This window comes from Gasterosteus aculeatus, chromosome 5 (genome assembly GCF_964276395.1).
Source record: "Gasterosteus aculeatus chromosome 5, fGasAcu3.hap1.1, whole genome shotgun sequence".
NCBI lineage: Eukaryota > Metazoa > Chordata > Actinopteri > Perciformes > Gasterosteidae > Gasterosteus > Gasterosteus aculeatus.
In genome coordinates, this window is record NC_135692.1 from 738132 (window position 1) to 760000 (window position 21869).

General features: G+C 42.3%; 1 protein-coding gene and 1 long non-coding RNA gene across 3 annotated transcripts in view; one reads left to right on the top strand and one right to left on the bottom strand.

Moving 5' to 3' along the window:
- gas7b (growth arrest-specific 7b) overlaps positions 1–16996 on the bottom strand; it is a 40898-nt gene extending 23902 nt beyond the window's left edge. Inside the window, exons 1-4 of one of the 2 annotated variants that reach the window (XM_040176896.2) lie at positions 14548–16996; positions 3920–4025; positions 762–839; positions 255–343 (exon numbers count right to left, since the gene is read on the bottom strand). In XM_040176896.2, coding sequence (XP_040032830.1) covers positions 255–343; positions 762–839; positions 3920–4025; positions 14548–14727 — 453 coding nt within the window. In that variant the 5' untranslated portion in view covers positions 14728–16996. Of the gene's footprint in view, positions 1–254; positions 344–761; positions 840–3919; positions 4029–14547 lie in introns of both variants that reach the window. The other variant, XM_040176895.2, reaches the window with a different exon arrangement.
- Positions 16997–19210: 2214 nt separating this feature from the next.
- The window catches only part of LOC120819313 (uncharacterized), a 4453-nt gene continuing 1794 nt past the window's right edge, over positions 19211–21869 (top strand). The window contains exons 1-4 of the long non-coding RNA XR_013467712.1: positions 19211–20266; positions 21145–21202; positions 21303–21400; positions 21818–21869. The exon at positions 21818–21869 is cut by the window's right edge and continues 104 nt beyond it. This is a non-coding gene — a long non-coding RNA (uncharacterized LOC120819313). The remainder of the gene's footprint in view (positions 20267–21144; positions 21203–21302; positions 21401–21817) is intronic.

Sequence of the window (21869 nt, forward strand, 5' to 3'; positions counted from 1 at the left end):
CGGCCGTATGGTCGTGGTCTGGAATGAGTCCCCCCTGCATACTGCAGCTAGAGGCCTGTGCACTTTGGCGGTCAGGAAAAAGACCCTTCTAGCAGGGTAGCTGTGAGTGGATAGAGCTCCACTAACTTTATGGATCAGGGATGAATCCTGCCATCCGCACTTAATCGCCCTGATTGGACGGTAAATGTCTTTGACTGCTACGGTAACACGTAACGCGCTGCAAAGCAAGAGGAACAACAGTCAGACAGCTTTACCTGTGGCACCGTGCTGCTCCTCCTAACCAGGCTGCTGTGGGAATGTTCCCCATGATGCAAGGGACTCCCACCTGAGTGAAACCCATTCACTGGAGGGGGGGAATCAGGGAGAGAGGGGGCGAAAGAGAGAGTTTCACTTCCTGGTGTCTGCACATGCACTGTAACCTTCTGCTGATCCAGGAACAGTAAAACTAAGCCAAGATCCGATCCAGAGCAAAGACAGAGCTGGATTGTCTTTAGCTGTAGAAGAATCAACATCTAGTTTACGGGTTAGCTGCTACAGACCAAGCTATCTAAAAAGGTTGTTTGATAGCCGATCTCTAAGTAACAACATTTGTGTGCGTCCACAGTGTTGCGGTGTGTTGGATCAGAAGTGATAGAAATGGATGCTGCTTCCAGCCTGTGAGCATCTGCCTGCAGAGGGACGCGGCATGAGATGAGTGTTTGCTGTGGAAATCATAGAACACAGAACCAGGCGTGGAAGACCATGCGACATGTGTGTGCGACCTGTTGGCAGGGAGGTCTTGTGTCGGGAGGAGGTCCTGGGGGTCCCAGGTGCACTGGACGGTCTCTCCCATGTGGTCTCTGAGCAATGAGGACAAAGAGAGGAGACAATATTAGATTCTTAGTTTCTGTTCCTATTGGGCAACAATAAGAAGAAGTGATTCCCTCTGCAGGCACGAACGTGGCCCTTCTTTCAGTCAGCGGTAGTACAGCTGCTATGATCAGTACCCTGATTCTGTCCACTGGTACACAAAGTCAGGACACTTACACATGAATCAGATTTCAGTTCAAGAAGAAGAACACAGGGACAACACACTATATACACACACGCTTTCTCATTGCAAGACATCGACGAGAACGCTGGCAACCACCAGGACTAAGAGCTGGTTAAAACATGCAAGTATTAGTTTGCTACAGGAGTTTAGTGCTTCAAGAAGATCATCACAATTATGTTCACAATTTAGAAGAAAAAAGAAAGAAAAAATACATATCATGACACACAAGAAGCAAGCGTTGACCAACAGGTGGAGTGTTGGAGAGGTAGCCGTTGCCCGGTGACTGGAAAGTCTTATCCCGATGTCACATGACCAGTGTGCTCAGACGTGTCACGTGTGATGCGCCATCGACCAACAGCATGTTTTTCACATCATGACCAGAATCCACAACAACCTTAAGTAGCAGGCGTGTGTGAGGGAGAATGCGCCCAGAGGCCACATGACCCTTCGCCTTCGTCACAGCAGCTTCAGCTGATGCCTTCTGGAGTACTAAAACAGTCTATGTATTATTTTCACCAAATGGAAACAAATACGTTTCCATTTGTAGCTTCTTACCGTTTGAGTGAAGAAAACGCATGAGCACTGAAGAAGCTCATGCGCTGCTTGATTTGTACGGGCTTGTATTCACTGTTCCCACCTAACAAGCCCTTAGCGGAGCCGCCGGCGGGTTCAGAGCCCTTATTCATTCGGGTCTTTTTGACCGGCTCTGCTCTTTCTGCACTGCACTCACAACAAATCAACACTGTGAAACAGGGGATATGGGACCATGTCTACTCTGCCCAATGAAGAGTAATGAAGATGTATATAGCATTTAACATGGAGATCAGTGTGCCTGCTTGAAAGCACTTGGTAGACCTTATGAATGAAACATCCCTCAAACATCTGGAGGGATATCCTGTCAGACATCTGGGTGGGACGCGTAAAGGTCCTTGGCAACTGGCTCCTGGAATGCACATTGTTGATGGTTTCTGTTTGTGTCACAGCTCCTGATCCAGTGATCCAGTTTACTTTGTAGTTTTCTGCCTCTTGTGTTCACTTCACTTCCTGCCTTGTCCTGTCATCCCCTGTGATTGTCTGCCATGTCCCTGATCGTGTCCAATCACCTGCACCGTCCCATGTGTGTCTCTTGTCCCTTGTCCCGTCATTGAATGTCTTTCCCGTGTGTTTGTGAGGTCCCGGTCCCCGTCCTGTCTGCGTTTTGTCCGTTTTAGATCAAAAGCTCTTTTGATCTGCTTCTGCCAAAATCAGCTCGATTAAGCCACTCTACTATTTTCAAGACTGTCATGATGTCATAATCAAAGATAGAAAGCATCAGTTCATCCGTCACCAGAGCCTTCATGTACGTATGAAAACAGCCAACAGCTCAGTGTCCTCCGGCCACGCTACAAGTCATCCAAGAAATCCCCCCTTCTGAAGCGGGAGGCGCTGACAGTGGCCTAGTTATTTTATTCATGACCATATGACACTTGGCCTGGATGCATTAGCTACCTCCTCTTCTTTCCTGTGATCAGCTGACTGTTTCATCCCACATGGGACAGTCCTTGTTAAGGTCTCATGTGCCACTATTACTTTACATTTAACAATATCCAAAGGTTGCTATTGCTTGTGTGAATATAATATTTACTATTCCAAGTGAGTTTTACTGTTATTATTCAGGTTTTAGGAGTAGCCTATATATGGCTCCCAGCAGAGTTTTTGGGACTCTTTGCCTCGGTGATGAGGGTCAAAGGTCACAAGTGTGACAGACATCAGTAAAAGTTTTTAAAAATGTTAACTAATTGTTTTATATTTTACACTTTTGAATAAAGACAATAAAGTTTATTGGCAGGACACTGTGTGTAAGAACACAAGTGTAACCTGAGGGGGGTCTGTGTGCTGAGTGTTTATAGAGCAGCACACTGGTCCGGCTGAGACAAGAGTCCTGCAGACCACAAGAACCACAGCAACACAGGAAGCAGGAGCTCCGCTGCTCTGTTACTGCAGCAACGCACACGCAGGACTTTACCTAATCTTACGTATCTTCTCAGCTGGAAAATGCTGAAAAATGATCCCTTTCTCTCTGAGGAACAGCGTTCTACTCTTGTTATTTATGCCTCCTTCCCTCTGGATTATGATCTGTTACTGCTAAAGATCAGCCTCCCAACATGAAGACATTGAGATACTGGTATGGTCAGTCAGGTTGTGTTCACTCAGGGAGAAGCAGCCTATGTTGATGTGCTGTGTTAAACTCTGTGTGTGTGTGTGAGTGCACACTGAGTGGGGATTGTGTGCAGACACAAGGCACAGCCGTTCTCCCTGGTACCGTCCCGCCTGCATGACATGATGAGTACAAGCTCCTCGATGGAACCTTCTTCTTAAAGATCTGCCTTTATTTTCAATCTACGTGTAACAGGGTAGCGAGTCAGGAAATGGTTTTATGTAAAGTGACCAACTTAAAGTCCTGATTAATGTCAGGAGTCTGTTCCTCTTAATCCTTTGCATGGTGCTTTTCAGTCACTTTGATAAGAAAGAACCAGGGAACCTTCCTACTAGGTCACAGTGGTAAGGCAAAGTACAAATATCCCCAATCACCATTCAAAACACCACTCAGTAGTATCTGTGATATCGGATGCAAAGACAAAAACATGTGGGATCTACATTTGGTTCTGACTATCCATAATTACATATTTGGAATAGGAATGTGTGTGTTAAGTAGTCAGAGTTCTATTATGAATACGTTGACTGGTCAGATGTCATAAGAGCCGGTTATGGAGCCTTTGTTTGCTATACAGAGGGAAATGCATTGAGTGGGTCGCTGGAGTCAGCAGGTGATAAGCATGAGCAGAATGTAAAGTCTTGGTTGTGGTTCTGTGGTTCTAGGGACTGACACATGTCCTCGGCTCTCACCGTTGCTCGTGGTGTTGACGTAGTATTGGCGCCCTTGCGGAGACGTGTAGCATCTCCACTGCGGAGGCAGGGGGTCTTCAACAGGTAGCTGACTCAGAGAGGCTGTCTTCTGTCAAAAGAGACAATGAGTCAGTAACCACAAACAGGCCCGGCTGCACACAGGAAGTGAATTAGAAACATGTTCCATCGGCAGAAAAAGACTCTTTCATTGGAATAACTGCTGGAGATCAAAATACGATCAAATACAATTAAAACCCCAGAGGATCGGTGCCACGATGCAGCGCCCCCCTTCCCCTGAGCACCAAATCTGGACCCAAATTCCCCCGTTCACTGTCTAGTTGGTTCGTTCCATCTGTTGTGCACGCTCACTCATCCCCACACACCCGTGTGTGTTCTGTCCTTGTGAAGTCTTGTGTCTGAGCGTTATGATGATCTCCTGTTTGACCTCTTGCTGAAGACTGATCTCCTGCCTGTTTCCTGGACACGACTAGCCTACTGCCTTTGTACCTTTGTGTATTAAATCTGCGCTTGTCCACTCTGCCTCCTGTGAAGGGTTGTAGATGAAATGTGCACTGCTCAGTTTGGGTTCAATGAGGTTCTCATTTCCTCAAGTATTTCACAACTGGCAACCAGTGACGTCGTAGCAGAGCAAGCTGCGCTACCACCGCTGCCTCACAAAGAACAAGGAGCACGCGGCATGGAGCTGAAGGACGTAGCAGAGCGTGCAGGCTGACGGCACACATCTGCTACTGGTTAGCAGGGAAACAACAGGCTGAGACCACCGTCACACGGGGGTGATGCTGTTTGAAGAGTGGGTTTCCCTGTCAGCTAAAGTTTGGTTATTGGGGTCAGTGCCAAGTCACTGAAGCGTCTGCGAGAGGTTACTGCAAAATCTGTCCTACTGAAGAGGAGGAGAACAAAATGTTTCTCTCCCCATTCAGCTGTGCCGATTTCTCCTCCATATCAGGAAAGTGGGAATGCAAATGATGAATAAAGTCCCCCAATGACCGACTGTCCACGTCCTCACTAGAGATAACACCCTGCTCTCCTCAGGTGGAGGCTTCCCATGATTTACTCACAGCACACAGTCCTTTGTCCACCTCTGTCTCTTTGGCTGATGTCGTGGAGGCTTTGAGGATTTTCACCTCATTCACTCTCAATATGTGAATCATTTGTGTGATAGGAATTGAACGTGTCTTTTACCTTGTTCATTGCGTACACATGACATCCATTGAGTGGGGGAGAGGGGTCCTCCTCTGCCGTTCTCACTAAGGAGGGTTTTCCTGTGCCGATGTGAGGGTTTTGGGACCCTCTGCAGCTAATTTGTGCTATTGTATATACTGTCAGGATCTCCGATCCCCCCGAGTTGGTTGATGAGAAGGATCCAGCACGTTGATTAATTAAAGTTAACATTTATTTAGAAGAGAAAAGGATTCTCCACAGATATCTGTCTCTATCTATTGCTTGCAAGCAGGAGGTCCAACACACCAGCACGTATCTCAGCGTTCTGTGTAATGGCGTCGCCGAGCAGTGAAAGCGCTGAGTTTTTATACACATGAAGACAGTTCTTAGCGCCAGTTACGAGAAGCCACAAAACAAGTTGAGATAAGAACTCAGGTGAAGCTGAGGGTAACACACCATGCTCCTCTGATCGAAGGTCCGTGAGAGCGAGATGACCCCCTTCCCCAAACACAGCTGCAAACCCTAAATCTTTCTATCTCTCCATCTCAGGGTCAACCACTGCGACCTGGCTTTTAGCACAAGACTATTTACAGAATGTTTTTACCACTACACGCATCTCACAATACGATAAGTCTGTTTTAACTGGAAAAGGGGTCAGACATTTTTTATATTTCTTACATCTTCACTATAATTGGACAAGTGACAGTAAGGAAAAAGATAAAAGCCCCCAAGTGGACATCAAGAAGTAAACATGGTTAATGTGGACTGTAAAGCACCACGTGATGGAACAGATATCTGTCACCTGCTAACGGCCTCCTACTGGCCATAACGCTTGTGGACATGAGAGAGGACTCGTTATGCGTCCAATGAGTCCTCTCTCAGTTACTCTAATCCCATAACAGGTTATTTATGGATCTACTGGATCGTAACCATTAAGACCATCAATGATATTTGTGATGGTGTGATATTACTATTCCACGAATAACCTTTCAAGGGAAAAAATTCAAATCTCAAACCAAATTCAGCTCAGTATTTCAGTATATATATAGTATATTAGTATATCCACACTAAAAAAAAGGGAGCTTTCCCATGGAGACAGCTATGTGGACACAGTGGAGCTGGTTTGGTCTTCTGCTGATCCAGCCTGATCTCCAAAACCTGTTCGTAAAAATGTATAGGAAAATCTTGAAGATACAAATTCGTAGTGATACATACTAAATAAATACGGACTGCAGCTGATGACGTCGCCCTGTTCAAAGTGAACGGGGACCTGCACCCCATAAACACACTTTGTGAAGTCTAACCATGTCAAATAAATGTGTTATGATTGCGTTTTTAACGAGAAATCAATGTTAACTTGTAAGAATAGAAAACTAACCCCCTCAAAACATCCAACATGGCGGAGAGACGTTCACTCAGGGGGCGTGGTTAACCACCGCCAGTTCCTATGTATTGTTACAAATTTCTATGTCAAATATTTCGTCCACATTTTTCCGAAGAGGTTTTGGAGATCACGTTGGCTGATGTGACGCACTGGGACAGAGGAAAGCATTTGACTTATACAAAATAAAGTGATGTCTGAATCTGCACCGCTAGACGTATGAACCTGCGTTCATCCTCTAGAAGGTGATCATGTGGCACTGTGGTCGAGTGGAACACGTTATGTTACACATAGGGGTGTAACGATTCATTTTAACAACGATTCATGGTCGCCGATTCGATTCATGGACGATCTGGGTTCATTTAGAACGATTCGATTCCGTGACTTGAAATCGATTCAGTAACTTTACTGGACAGTGCAGGCAAAGTGTCTGAGATCCCTGTTGTTTCTGGTAAGGAAATCAGGTTTAAATTAACTATGAATATTATAAACAAGCAAACAAACAAACAAACATCCACGCCGTTTTTATACTTAAATCCAATGTGCAGTTTCCAAGTATCGATACAATCGATTATGTACCATTTCAATCGATTTGTAATCGATATATGTCGTCCGGAATGCCAATTTGCGGAGCACAGATCGATTCAGTTGGATCGCAGGAATATAAACCGATTAATCGATCCAGTGAATGAATCGTTACACACGTCTATGGTTTAACTTGTAACGCCGCTCCAAGCAAACATTCCAACCACTGCCTAATCGTGAAAATGCAACAAGAAAAGAATTTCAGAACCGAACCATATGTTAAATGTTTATCATTACACATATTTGTATTGTCTTTTCACACACAAAACAGAAGAGTGGCAGAATGAAGAGGAGAGAACAGCTGGCTCCTTTCCTCTTTACTGGCATTAAAGGAAGTACAAACGCAGGGCATGGTGTAACCGGACTGTGAAGTAATTGACTTTACATTATGGGACAGAGGAGAGGAACTCAACTGCCAGGACAGAGTTTCATGATTCCAAACACAAACATTACGAGTAGTTACTTTGTTATTCTTGAAATTCATAAAATAATAGAATCGCTGAAAAAAAAGAATAATCCGCTCTTGCTTTTAGACGCAAAGAGAGGATCCGTTTCCAGCCTCAAGAAACCACAGCCTGCTGCGTCAGGGCTCTCAGCAGGTCATCACATGACATGTGAGATGCTGTCCTCATGTCCTCAGTGACTCACCGTCTGTGCGTCTTTGTGTGTTTTGTGTGATTTAACGTGCTTGCTGTAGTTTCAAGTGTGTGTGAAAAAGCTTCTGTAGTCCTGCGTCTTGTTATCTGTGTTCTGACCTCTAGTGACCCCTCTGTGTTTGGAAAGAGGAGGGTCTGTTTGGGTCCGTCACAGTAGCCGTCCAGAGGTTCCTCCACATGGTTCCTCCACACGGGGATGTGGATGTGACCACGAGCCATGAATCAGGCTGCTTCTCTAGCGTGAGTCACCTTCACCAGTAATCCATGTCTAGCAATTCTTTGGCAACTTCAGGCAGAAATGTGGATTAAGCAAACATGGATTTGTGTGGCTGCTCAGACTTTTCCACTGTGATGGGATGTGACGCACCTGTAACCGCTGTGAAGTACAATACACACAGATACTACACACACAGTAGTAGGAAAACTCAGTTCTGTAGTGAGCCATGTTTACTGGCTATGCTGGCCCTCTGCACAACCCCCCCGACTACTGTCCACTCTCTCCACCCCAGCCTCAACTCTTAATGTGTGTTTGATAACCCTTTTAATAGATTAGCTGCATGTCTATATTGTGTTTGTATATTGTCAGGAACTACCTGGATCTTGAATTTCCCCTCGGGGATCAATAAAGTACTTGTATTCTATTCTAATAATCCTTATTCAGCTTGAGCAGTTCTTCTAACAAAGACAAGGATACGTGTGACGTTGATATGAACTGCTTGAGGATATCACATTGTAGCAGTTTTACCTGATGGTGACAGATGTTTTAAGTCTTAGCTTGTTGCGTTTAGTCCCTCCAGAACAAATACAGTATGAAGGTCTACTACACTACGCTGCTGTAGACAAACTCCAGCTGTGCACACGCTCCACAAACCATGAAGAGCAGCGGACGGAGAGCGTCTGGAGCTTCTCCTGGATGAGCAGTAAGGTGCACAGTGCACGTGAGCCTCCAGCGGTTCCAACACACTCATTCACTGCATCTACTCGTTGCTCAACACTTTGTCTACCTGTCCACCGCATACTGATGTCCACACGGACACAAACCAAGAACCCAGAAATCACCCACCTGGCTCCGACTGTGGGCTTCGGCAGCTGCAGCCTCACATGGTAGCCGACCTCACGCCAGCAGCTCAAGCTGGCTGGCTGCTGGCTCATCAGTGATGTGTGAGTCTCTCTAAACCCAGAGTTTGACCATCTGAGCGTCTTTACACCTTCAGTCAAATGTGTTTCTCTATGGACATAAGAGCTGAAACAATGACGCAACGAGTCTAGCAGTAACTCCTGTAATAAATATGAATATGCCCCAGCAGGGACCCCGGAGGTTTGAGGCAGAGCCTGTTAGACCAGGCAGAAGTTCCTCACATGTAGGGTCAGCCGCTAACTAATCAACCCAGAGAGAGAAGAAGGAGATATGACTGAGTACATGCAGCAAGAGGAGAAGAGAGTCCCTGGAGGGAGAGAGTGAGACAGGGAGTGAGACAGGGAGAGGGGTGAAGAGCGATGGGGGATGTGGAGCTTGTTTTGGTTCGGGCAGATGTGGGAGCCTGAAGCGAAGACACTTCAGACACGAGGAGGGAGGACATGTACTCAGTCACACATTGCTGTGCACTGTCCACACAATTACTATCTGCTCATGTGCCCTTAACGTGAACATCTCAAGTGTCTCCTTCAGATCCACTGTGACACACACTGGGCCCCTGCTTATGTTCTCAGGTGAGGATGCACACACCCAACACGGATTTCTAGCCTTATTTAATGAACCTCCAGCAGATTGTGCAGGACCAGCATTTCACAGAGCATGTGGTGTGGGACAGCAACAGGTCATGTATATATTCTGGTCTTTTCAATGTCTAGTGTCAGTTATTTCATAGTACTTGGTCATCTAAAGCTGTTTAAGTGTGGTGTGTAAATGTATTTAACTTGCACTACAATGATGGAAATAATTTAATGAATAAACTTCAAAAGGTTGAAAATAAAAGTTTAATTTTAATGCTGTTTTTTTGTCTGAGTAATTGATTAGTCAAATAAATAATTGCCCAAGTAATTGGCCATGCTATCGCTTTGTTTAGGGTTGCCACCCGTCCCTTAAAAATACGGAATCGTCCCGTATTTAAAAATAAAATAAAACGTCACGTTTTCAATACGGGACGGGGTTTGTCCCGTATTTACTAGTAGTAGCAGTAGCAGTGTTAGTAGTACTAGTCATATTAGTAGTAGTTTTTCAGAGAGTATTTCAATAAAACAGCTTCATTCTGAGCTTCATGGTTAAGGTACTGATAATCATTGAGGCTTTTATTTTGAAATTATGGAATTGGGTGAGGCGGTAGGGAGACAATGTTTTAAGTTATTAATTGATAGGTCTCATCAAACATTACAGTAGGAATTCCCTCCATGGAGGGGTTTGTTTTGAAATGATGGGATTGGGTGGGAGAGAGAAAGAGAGAGATGGTGGGGGAAAGAATTAGGGTTAGAAAGGGAGGAGGGGGGCAGAGTTGAAAGGGAGGGGGTGGGGGGCATCTGTGAGTGGGGGAAGAAGGCAGTGTTAAGGTTGTGTCGAGGCAGAACGCCGCCAGAACAACAGGTGGAGTCACGTGTTTTGTTGAAGACGACCTGGAGAGTCACGTCTTTGTGTGTGGAAGTCGCTGGTTGCTTTATTTATTGATCATAGACTTTATTGCCCCGTGCATCCACACTGCTGCTCTTCATCAAGGACACATTTGTCCCGTATTTTCCTCCACGACTTTGTTCCCCTCGTTGGTGGAGATCTGCCTCCATGAATCAGAGGCCATCCGGCGTCCTCATAGTCCGCCAATGACGGCTGAGAAGCGACGGCACGCTTCTCCTGAACTTGAGCGGTTTAGAGAGGTCTGCGGTCGTGGCCGTTAGTTGATTTACATATTTTTGTGTAGGTAATATGTTGTTAAATATGTTTAAACTTAAATAAATTACCTGTACAAGTAGTTATGTCACGTATACATTTTTCCTGTTATTGTCTAATGCACAACCAGATATTTGAATATATTCAAATATATGTGTTTTTTTAGAGGGAGTATTCAAACGTCATTTTTGAGCAGTTTTGACCGCCCCAGAGGCCACATACTGTCAGCTACTTTCATACAAACGGATTTATGTCTTTCCGTCATGTAACGCTGCTTTAAAATGAGGTGTTGCAACATGTATCAAGAAAATTATCAGATAATGGTATTTCCCCTTTTGGTTTCGAAGAGGAACAAGAAATGATCTCTTTCTTCATGCGTAATACGGTCAGTAAGTGCAGTGAGTGGCAACAGGTTGTGAATAATTCATCGAGCAGTTTGCAGAACACAGACGTTGAGGATGACAACAGGAACCGATCAGAGGTGCCTTGTGTGCTGTGCCACCAGTACAAAGCGCTGTCTGGGTCCTGAATGGATCTGACACCAGTGGGGTTCCCCTCGGGGCTCCAGTGAAGCAGCAGAACGAGGAAATGGAGAAGTGCTCCTTTGTTTCACCATCAATCGCTTTCCTTATGACATCGGACACACACTATGTATGTTCTATCTATATACGATATTACTGTTCTACGTGTATGTTCTATCTATATACGATATCACTGTTCTACGTGTATGTTCTATCTATATACGATATTACTGTTCTACGTGTATGTTCTATCTATATACGATATTACTGTTCTACGTGTATGTTCTATCTATATACGATATCACTGTTCTACGTGTATGTTCTATCTATATACGATATTACTGTTCTACGTGTATGTTCTATCTATATACGATATCACTGTTCTACGTGTATGTTCTATCTATATACGATATTACTGTTCTACGTGTATGTTCTATCTATATACGATATCACTGTTCTACGTGTATGTTCTATCTATATACGATATTACTGTTCTACGTGTATGTTCTATCTATATACGATATCACTGTTCTACGTCTATGTTCTATCTATATACAATATCACTGTTCTACGTGTACGTTCTATCTATATACAATATCACTGTTCTACGTCTATGTTCTATCTATATACGATATTACTGTTCTACGTGTATGTTCTATCTATATACGATATTACTGTTCTACGTGTATGTTCTATCTATATACGATATTACTGTTCTACGTGTATGTTCTATCTATATACGATATTACTGTTTTACGTGTATGTTCTATCTATATACGATATTACTGTTCTACGTGTATGTTCTATCTATATACGATATCACTGTTCTACGTGTATGTTCTATCTATATACGATATTACTGTTCTACGTGTATGTTCTATCTATATACGATATCACTGTTCTACGTCTATGTTCTATCTATATACAATATCACTGTTCTACGTGTACGTTCTATCTATATACAATATCACTGTTCTACGTGTATGTTCTCTATATACAATATTACTGTTCTACGTGTACGTTCTATCTATATACGTTATCACTGTTCTACGTGTATGTTCTATCTATATACAATATCACTGTTCTACGTCTATGTTCTATCTATATACGATATTACTGTTCTACGTGTATGTTCTATCTATATACGATATTACTGTTCTACGTGTATGTTCTATCTATATACGATATCACTGTTCTACGTCTATGTTCTATCTATATACGATATCACTGTTCTACGTCTATGTTCTATCTATATACGATATCACTGTTCTACGTGTACGTTCTATCTATATACGTTATCACTGTTCTACGTCTATGTTCTATCTATATACAATATCACTGTTCTACGTGTATGTTCTATCTATATACAATATCACTGTTCTACGTGTATGTTCTATCTATATACGATATTACTGTTCTACGTGTATGTTCTATCTATATACAATATCACTGTTCTACGTGTATGTTCTATCTATATACAATATCACTGTTCTACGTGTATGTTCTATCTATATACGATATTACTGTTCTACGTGTATGTTCTATCTATATACAATATCACTGTTCTACGTGTATGTTCTATCTATATATGATATCACTGTTCTACGTGTACGTTCTATCTATATACGTTATCACTGTTCTACGTCTATGTTCTATCTATATACAATATCACTGTTCTACGTGTATGTTCTATCTATATACGATATCACTGTTCTACGTCTATGTTCTATCTATATACAATATCACTGTTCTACGTGTACGTTCTATCTATATACAATATCACTGTTCTACGTCTATGTTCTATCTATATACGATATTACTGTTCTACGTGTATGTTCTCTATATACAATATTACTGTTCTACGTGTATGTTCTATCTATATACGATATTACTGTTCTACGTGTACGTTCTATCTATATACGTTATCACTGTTCTACGTGTATGTTCTATCTATATACGATATTACTGTTCTACGTGTATGTTCTATCTATATACGATATTACTGTTCTACGTGTATGTTCTATCTATACACGATATCACTGTTCTACGTGTATGTTCTATCTATATACGATATTACTGTTCTACGTGTACGTTCTATCTATATACGTTATCACTGTTCTACGTCTATGTTCTATCTATATACAATATCACTGTTCTACGTGTATGTTCTATCTATATACAATATCACTGTTCTACGTGTATGTTCTATCTATATACGATATTACTGTTCTACGTGTATGTTCTATCTATATACAATATCACTGTTCTACGTGTATGTTCTATCTATATACGATATTACTGTTCTACGTGTATGTTCTATCTATATACGATATCACTGTTCTACGTGTATGTTCTATCTATATACGATATTACTGTTCTACGTGTATGTTCTATCTATATACGATATCACTGTTCTACGTGTATGTTCTATCTATATACGATATCACTGTTCTACGTGTATGTTCTATCTATATATGGTATCACTGGTCTAATGTTCTGACTATAATATAGGACATGTTGACAGACATGCAAAAATAAATTGCATTGAAAGTATAATTATGTACACTTAAATTATTTTAATATAATATTTAGTTTACCATTTATTCATTTAGATTTAATTTTAAATAATTTGAATACTTAAACACACTTAAAGTGTTTTTTTTTGCTTTTTTCCAGAGCATTCACTTGCTAAACAGTGAATATGAAATCACTGCTTCTCCAACTTTCTTTACTTTTAATAGATTTGAGTCATATTTATATACCTGCCATTTATTTTTCTAAATTAAATGTATTTGGCATCCTTAGTAATTACGTGGAGCACCTTTACTCAAACTGATTACCCTTAGATTTTCTCAGATGTCAATCTCAGTAACCGACATAAATCGTTGACTCGCATTTGAGAATACAACGCACACTACACGTAGTCGAAACTTTCTGCCGTTAACAAATAAACTGTCCCCTCTTCTCCAAAAGACATCTAATATCAACCAAACAGCTTATATACCAGCATTCTTTCATTCCCCATTCAGCCTCAGAACTCTGATCAAAGCGTCAGTCCTGGGGGGTGATGTCACCAACTGAACCACAAGTCAATCACATCGATCAGAGAGCCAAAGTGGGCCGCGTGCACCTTGTAGCTACGCGATGGGGAGGCGGGTGGAGGGGACACCGAGGGTTTCACAGGAATGTGTGGAATGAGGAAGTGAGCAGCCACTGGGCGCTGTGGGAAGGTTCCAGTTAATGTGATGAGCACAGCACGGGAAACCCATTAATCAGTGCAACCTACCTGTGTGCGCGTGCGCGTGCGTGTGTGTGCGTGTGAGAAAGACTATGGAAAATAAAAAAGAAATAAACCCTTTTAACAAAAAGTCAACGTCACCTATTGAAATCAAAGAAAGAGTCATGAGAGTGAAGACGGTGGTTCTTACCTCCAGGACCTGGACGTAGCTCGAGGGGAACCACCCTGTGGCTCCATCCCGCTCTCCCTCCCACCAGCCTCCGGGCAGAGCCTGGACCACCTTGATCACGTCCCCGACCTCGAAGCCCAGTCCCTGCTGGTGCTGCTGCCCGCTGAACGGGTACAAGCTCCGGCAGTACGACCCGGACATGGCCCGGGAGCGCGGTCCGGGTTGGCGGAACAGAACTTGAGTGAAACTGTGAACAGGTTCTCCTCCTCGGCTCCTCCTCGGCTCCCGCACGTCCGCTGCAAGGGGAGCGTCAAGCCGCGCGGCGCGAGGGAGGGGCGCATGACTCCCCTTCAAAATAAAAGCACAACGACTGTTAAAGTTGAACCAGCTATGTTGATATACAGTATATATATTTCTCAATAGTGCTGACTAGGTTGTATCAATTAGCCCCTAGTAGTGGCAGAACTGTAACTAATAAAGTGTGTCACACAGTCAAAAAAGGTCCACAATTGTGATATAAATGTAGACTCCATGAAAGTATAGACAGCCTCATAGTTCTAAAGAAGACTAACTGACAGGCCCATCATATACCCTTTTTAAGAATAGCTAATATCTTCATTTTGTTCATAGCATGTGTTTTTTAGGAGACGCCCTTTCTGTGTGCAAAATCCAATACCGGAAGTTGTGTCTGTTATTATAGTGGACTGGTGGAAGCTGATGATTCCCTCCAGCTCTTCTTTGCTTCATCGTGTACTAGTTTTACATGATTATGATAGTGATTCACTGTCATTATCTTTTCATAATATAGGATTTGTAGGATTTGTACGGATCACACTTTTGAATTAATCTCTATTTATCCAGTTTTTGTTGTTTTAATAACTTTTTTAACTATTTCATGAGGGCTCCTATGGCGGTTTGTGCTGCTTTTAGATGGCTTGTAAAATCACGTTGGCATGGTGATGATGGTATGATTTTTATTTCACTGACACTTCACTTTCCTGTGTCGATGTGAGGGTTTCTGGACAGAGGATGTTGCACGTGTACAGACTGTACGAAAACCCAGGCATCAACAGCTTAAACGTGAAAAGGGTGTTCTGTTAAAGTGACGTGTTGTTGTCTACTTTTGTCCCCGCAGCACTGTCGGTGAGAGCCGGGTGGGGTGCTGGGTGGGGGTGAAGATGGAGGGAACCGCTCTGTGGAGAAAGCTATTCCTCAGTCTGTTAATCTGGGTTTTAGTTGTCCTGATTCTTCTTCCTTATGGCAGTGGAACAAACAGAGAGTGACCAGGTGTGTGATGTCCTTGTGGAGGCGGCCGGCATACACAGTGTCCGGGTCAGGGAGGTGATACCTTCACTCTGAGGCCCATGACGGGTAACCGTCTCTTTTGAATAAATGGTTACCGTGACCAACAAGACGAGAGAAACTTTGTGATCCGCCATTTTTTGATAGCAGCTAATCGAGCTAACAACAACACAATGGACGCTACTTGGCAAAAACAGCACTGGTCAGACGAGGAAACAAGCTGCTTTCTTGCACTCTGGTCTTCTTCAGAAGTCCAGAGTAAGTTAGATGGGCGCCCACGCCAAAATCCACATTTCAACGTTCTCGACTGTGTTCTCGGCGATAGGCCGGCATGCCAGGTGACCGGGCCGCTGAACTCGGCCACAATAATGCTCGAGTCAATGCTGGATGATTCGCCGCAGCAAAGTTGCACGGATCATGGTAAGTTCAGTTTTTATTTGACTTGTTCTTATCTTAGCATGTTTCTTAGCTGTTAAAGCACTGTTGTCTTGTGTTTATGTTTATAGAACTGTCTGCCATCAACGACCGTGAAGACGACGTTGACTTGCCGCCACCGCTGGGCTGCAGCTCCCCCGCGCCGTCGTGTAGCAGCTCTGGAGCAGCATCATCAGAACGGGGTATGTTCGAATTATCACAGCATACACTATGCAAACATTGAGATGTGTCTGTAATATATGTATATATATATATATATATATATATATATATATATATTACATATATTACACACATTGTATATTACTGTCATGCACTGAAACATTGTTTTATATCTGTTTTTCTTAATTTAACTTCTGAACAGCAATACAAAATGCTTTATGTCAAAATTGAATTATATTACCTTGAACGAAAAGCAAAAATGTCTTTTTATAAAAGTTTAGAATAGAATAGAAAGTAAGTCTGATATTAACTTGCTATATACTATATAATGTTGATATACTGTTCATTACGGGACATGAGCAAAATTGCGATGCTATGACAACACCATGACGATCTGTATTCGTTTTTTGTTATTATTGTTCTACACAGGAAAAAGGAAGAGAGATGGTACCTCGGAAATCCTTCAATATCTGGAAAGGGCAGATGAGAGGTTCCTGCAGCACAGCAAGGCAATGGATGACGCCTTGTGTCAGGACATGAGAGCGGACTCATGGGCCGCATGGTGGCCGTACTGGAGGCACAAGATAAAACATTTTTGGGGGGTTTCATGTCATTTTTAATTATTTTTTTTTACAATTGTTGTTACCTACAGACCTTCATTTTCTTTATAAGATTTCTGTTGTTTTTTGGTTTAAATAAACATGTTTAGTAATGCAAATATCTGGTTCAGTTTCTTAAACACTTAACAGGCAAATATTGCCTTATGGTTTGTGTTTGTTTTTAATGCAATTTACTTTTATATAAATGTGTACATTAAACAGCCAAGTGATGTGATTAGCTGCATATACAAATCTATATTATTTCGACATGAAATATGATTCAAATCCAAATTACTTCATGATTGGAAGTTAATAAAAACTTGGTTGGTTTTAATCCCGGCCAGAAGTGTGAAAGGGTTGTTGATTGAGGATGATTGATAAATGATTCACAAAATGCACGTTTTAGAGATTACATGGTTCATTTAATGGATGAGAATGTAATACAATATAAAAGTGTAGATTTCAATAAACACAAACTGCAGTGTTACAAAAATATTGCAACAAATATAGCTTTGGTGTATTCAAAGAATCACTCGTTCCCTCTGTTAAAATGCATCATTAATGCAGCTCTTTTTAGGAGGCACCTCCATCGTCCTTTCAATCTCCCAAACGACATCTCCACAACCGATCGTGCACTGCTTGTTGTTGTTGTGTCCCACCAGTGGTCAGATCGTGGGTATGCCCACATTACCGGTGACCTCCGCCTTGCCTTGAGCTGCAAGATTGCCTGTAAAGATAAAAAAAAATACATACGTTTCATCTATGGGCAATAGGATATAGGTATATTTTCTATCAAGTGAAAAGTGCTGTATAAATACTATAGAAATAGTTGAGCTGTAGCTGTGAAGCGTTTATTAATTCATAAACTACCACTTAAAAGACATGGCTACTTTATTTATAAGGTTTTTTTCAGTCTTTTTAGGTTCATGCATTGTGTTTTTCAGACAACTTACTGGTCACGTGTTTTTGTATTTTCTAGTTTTAATACTGTGAGTGTTTTTTGCCTATGACTCAGACATACATACAAGTGTTCACAAAAATGGCGTCGTTATACTTATTCAACCAATGCTTAATACATTTTTTTTAACTGCAATGCGATCGATTATCAGCAAAGTTGATGTTAGAGTTTAGATTCATGACTTCATGTTTAAAGAGCCTCTTCTTGTTCACAAAGGTTTAGTCCCCGAGCAGCAGCACGTGTGGGATTCCTTCACTTCCTGCTTGTAGTTCGCTCAGAACGTCAGCGCCTCTGGTGCACCTGAAGGGACAACGTCCCCTTGCTGGACATCAAGCCGAGTGCAACGAGGAAGACTCCCTACGGGTTCTTTGCCTTTTGCGTTCACTGGTTACCTGGTTTTACGCGTCACGTTGCAATGACTTGTGGGTAGGAAAGACTCGGCGGGTTGATAATGTGAGCGGTCTAAAGCCTGGCGCAGTTAGCGCTGTGTGTAGATGACGCATGCTCTGGTTTAATGTCGAACGCTCTTCTTTTGCTGCGTGTTGGTTTTGTGTATACGTTGTGTCCGTGTGTCTATGAATGTGAATTTGATTTCCTTTTGAGATTTTTAATGTTTTTTTTTACTTCAGGCTGCCTCAAAAACATGGAAATGAGCCTCTCTGGCTCACTACAGTGCAACTGTTGATTAGTTTGCATTGACCCTGCAAAGTAAATAAATAAATAAATAGACGCCAGGCTGGACGACGTGTGTAACCAAGGAAGGACTTCACACTAGACACTATGTGTGACCGAGACTTTTAGTGGGAATCATTTCATAGCTAACTGGTTTCAGTCTGTTGGAGAGGCACTAAGTGGTCACGTTACTCTTCCTGTAGCCAGAACCAATGCACTTAAGAAAACATCATGCACACAGCTGTTGCATACTGGAATGTGCTGCCCTCATATTTCACTCTGACAAGAAACAAATGTGATTCCAACAGGAAACTTAAGGCAGCAATAATCAGAAAGGAAATTAGAGTAGGTTAGGTTATTATTGTTTTTAATTCTGTGTTTTTTCTTTTTGTTTGTTATTCCTTACTGTAGATGTTGTTCTCTAAGTCTGTGTTTTTGTTCACCAACATTGGTCGTGCTGTAATTTAACACGCTTAGATTGCAGCTTGCCTGAGGCGGGACTCGAACCACAGATCTTCACAAACCTGCTTTTACACACAACATCCTTCTTCTCTGTTCCAATTGTTCCAATTCCCAGGAGCCAATGAGAGGCCTCGGAGCTTGTTCCAATTCTCGGCCGACTTATCAGAGGATCCACGGTTTGCGCGTCCAATTAGATGCTCAAGTTGTTCCAATTTGGACTTTTCGATCCGCCATGTTGGATCACCGCTGGACTGCCGTCTCATTCTAACAATACTCGGCAGACGTAAGTACAACATGTCAACTATGTTGTCTTTTAGTACTACGGCGCATGTTAATGGGTGTTTATTATGAGTGCAAGCAGGGATACTAATACTATTTAAATGTGAGTGAATGGAAATTAGTTCGCCCACAACAAACCTGTTGCCGATCAATGCCAGCGGCGGCCGTGACGTCACACGCGTAACTTTAGCCACGAGTTATGGTTATTATTACTAACTGTATTTAATACGCTGAATGGAACGCGTGTGGGAGCTAACGGTCACGTCTCTCCGTGTTTCTGCGGACGTTTGCGTGGTTTATTGGTGACGGAGCTTACGTGACTTTATAGCATCGGTGATGCGTCACGTGTTGACAACACCAGTTATTACCAAGTCATAACGTTACTTTATTACAACGAACAGCAGCGTGTTTTATTCATGTGTCATTCAACAGTCCAGTAGAATTGTGTCATTTGTCATTTATGTGGAATAACAAGCATAAAAAACGTCTCCGAGGGCGGTGGCACCACCAGCGCCGCCCTGGTCCTGAGCCGGTGGAAGGTGCAGTTGGGTCGCTACCAGGGCAGAACCTTCCACTGGCTCCTGGAGAAAAACGTTTCGGACCGCTTTTAAATATTACTTGATTTATGCAAGGTCATTTCACTGATTTGAACGTGTTATTGAATTAGCTTTTTTAATTAAGCTTAACACATTCTTCCATGGATTACGAAAAGCTCATTTCCGTCATTTAAAGGTTACATGAAAAACACGTGTACATTTTAAACCCACATTCAACTTCCACATCTGCGCATGTGCGACCACAAACCGCCCCTGGAGGACGCGGATTTGCTCTATCTCCTGGCTGTCTGCGTATCCAAGGCTCTACGTTTTCAGTAAGTAAACGTTTTAAATTCATAATACATATTTTCACTTTAACAGGATTTAGTTGCCACCAAGAAAAGTAGTTGGCTGTCTGCTGTCTCAATAAAATGTTAACTGAGGCTTATAGCTGCTAACGTTAGCTTAATGTTGCCTACACCATTAAGGATAGGTTAACATTAGTAGACTCATTTAAGTGAAAATAATTACCTAACTAGTGTTGATGCTATCAATATGAATGCATGATGCATCAGATGCTTTTCTTGTTTGACTTTCTCGTGAGTTTGTGGCCACGAACATTCGAACCCAACCAATGTAAAGTGACTAGCTAACGCTAGCTGTTAGCTAACGTTAATAGCTTGTAGCCTGACCTTCCCGGGTTTCTCGGCATGTAGAAAGGTTTAACGTTACGGACCCACTTTAAGTGTATTTTTTAACTTAAACTTATCAGTGCGGTAATAAAAGGGGGAACAAGAACTAAAGTCAATCCCATTGAAAAATGTGCGTTTGCTGCTCTCTGGCGCCAAATGGGTTCATGTTAACAGCCATTACGTGAGTCCCGCGCGGCTCTGCTCAACTCTTTACTGCGGTATCTTTTCCCTTTGCGGTGCCTTTTCTCGGTTATACACTAATGAGCTAGCGTTAGCTTAAACATGTAGGTAACCGTTAGCTCTGAGAGCACGGAGGAAATGCGCTTCAATGCGGGGAAGTGTAAGCTGCAGCTGCTCTGTAGGCAACAGAGACCACACCTCATGACCACATGTTGGCTAAAAACTAAATGGATAAGATAATATTGGTTTGCCTGCCGTGCCAAAATTCAGTAATGATAAATGAACATTACTTATTTTTCATAAAATAAATGTACCAATCCTGAATTGTATTTTTTTTGCAGTTTTTTCTATCTGATGTTGGTGTGATGTGGAACTCTTTGGGGACCTCATATTGTTTTGGTAAGTACATTTAACAAACAAACTCTTCACAGGTATGCTGATCCCAGCAGTACTGCTCAGGTTAAATACTCTAATGCTGTGGTATATTTGCTCTCTATAGGGCAGTAATCGCTGACAGCATAGTCAATCTGCCACTGATCATATGTAGGCACTCAACAACTTTTGTGCAAACGGTTTTGGTCGTCTGAGGTCGATGAGGTAAGCACATGCTACCTATTTTCCCAATGCGCCTCTTGTCTTTGTACAATCTTAGTGTGTAACTGCTGTAACCTAAATATTGACAATACATTTGAAAGAAAAATATATCCCACCTAGTGATTGATTAATCTTATAGCTCTGTTTTTGGTCACTACCAAGAAAAATGTCCGGCTCTTAAGTTCCTGCATATTCCACTTTTTTCACCAGCTTGTCAGCTCTTTGATTGTCTGAAGGAAAGCCTACTCTTGCAATTACCCACGATTAATAGGAATGTGTCTGGCTAGAACACACTGTGGACCAACCAGTACACATGCCATCAAAGACAGTCTTTGTTAACGAGGAGTTCAAAACTAGAATTTATTAGCAACAAAATATTGCACCAATACTTTGTATTTTATCTTTTTGTTTTTTGATAAGATACATGCTAAGTTCCAAGGCTTTACCACCATCCCACTGGAATCTACCTTCA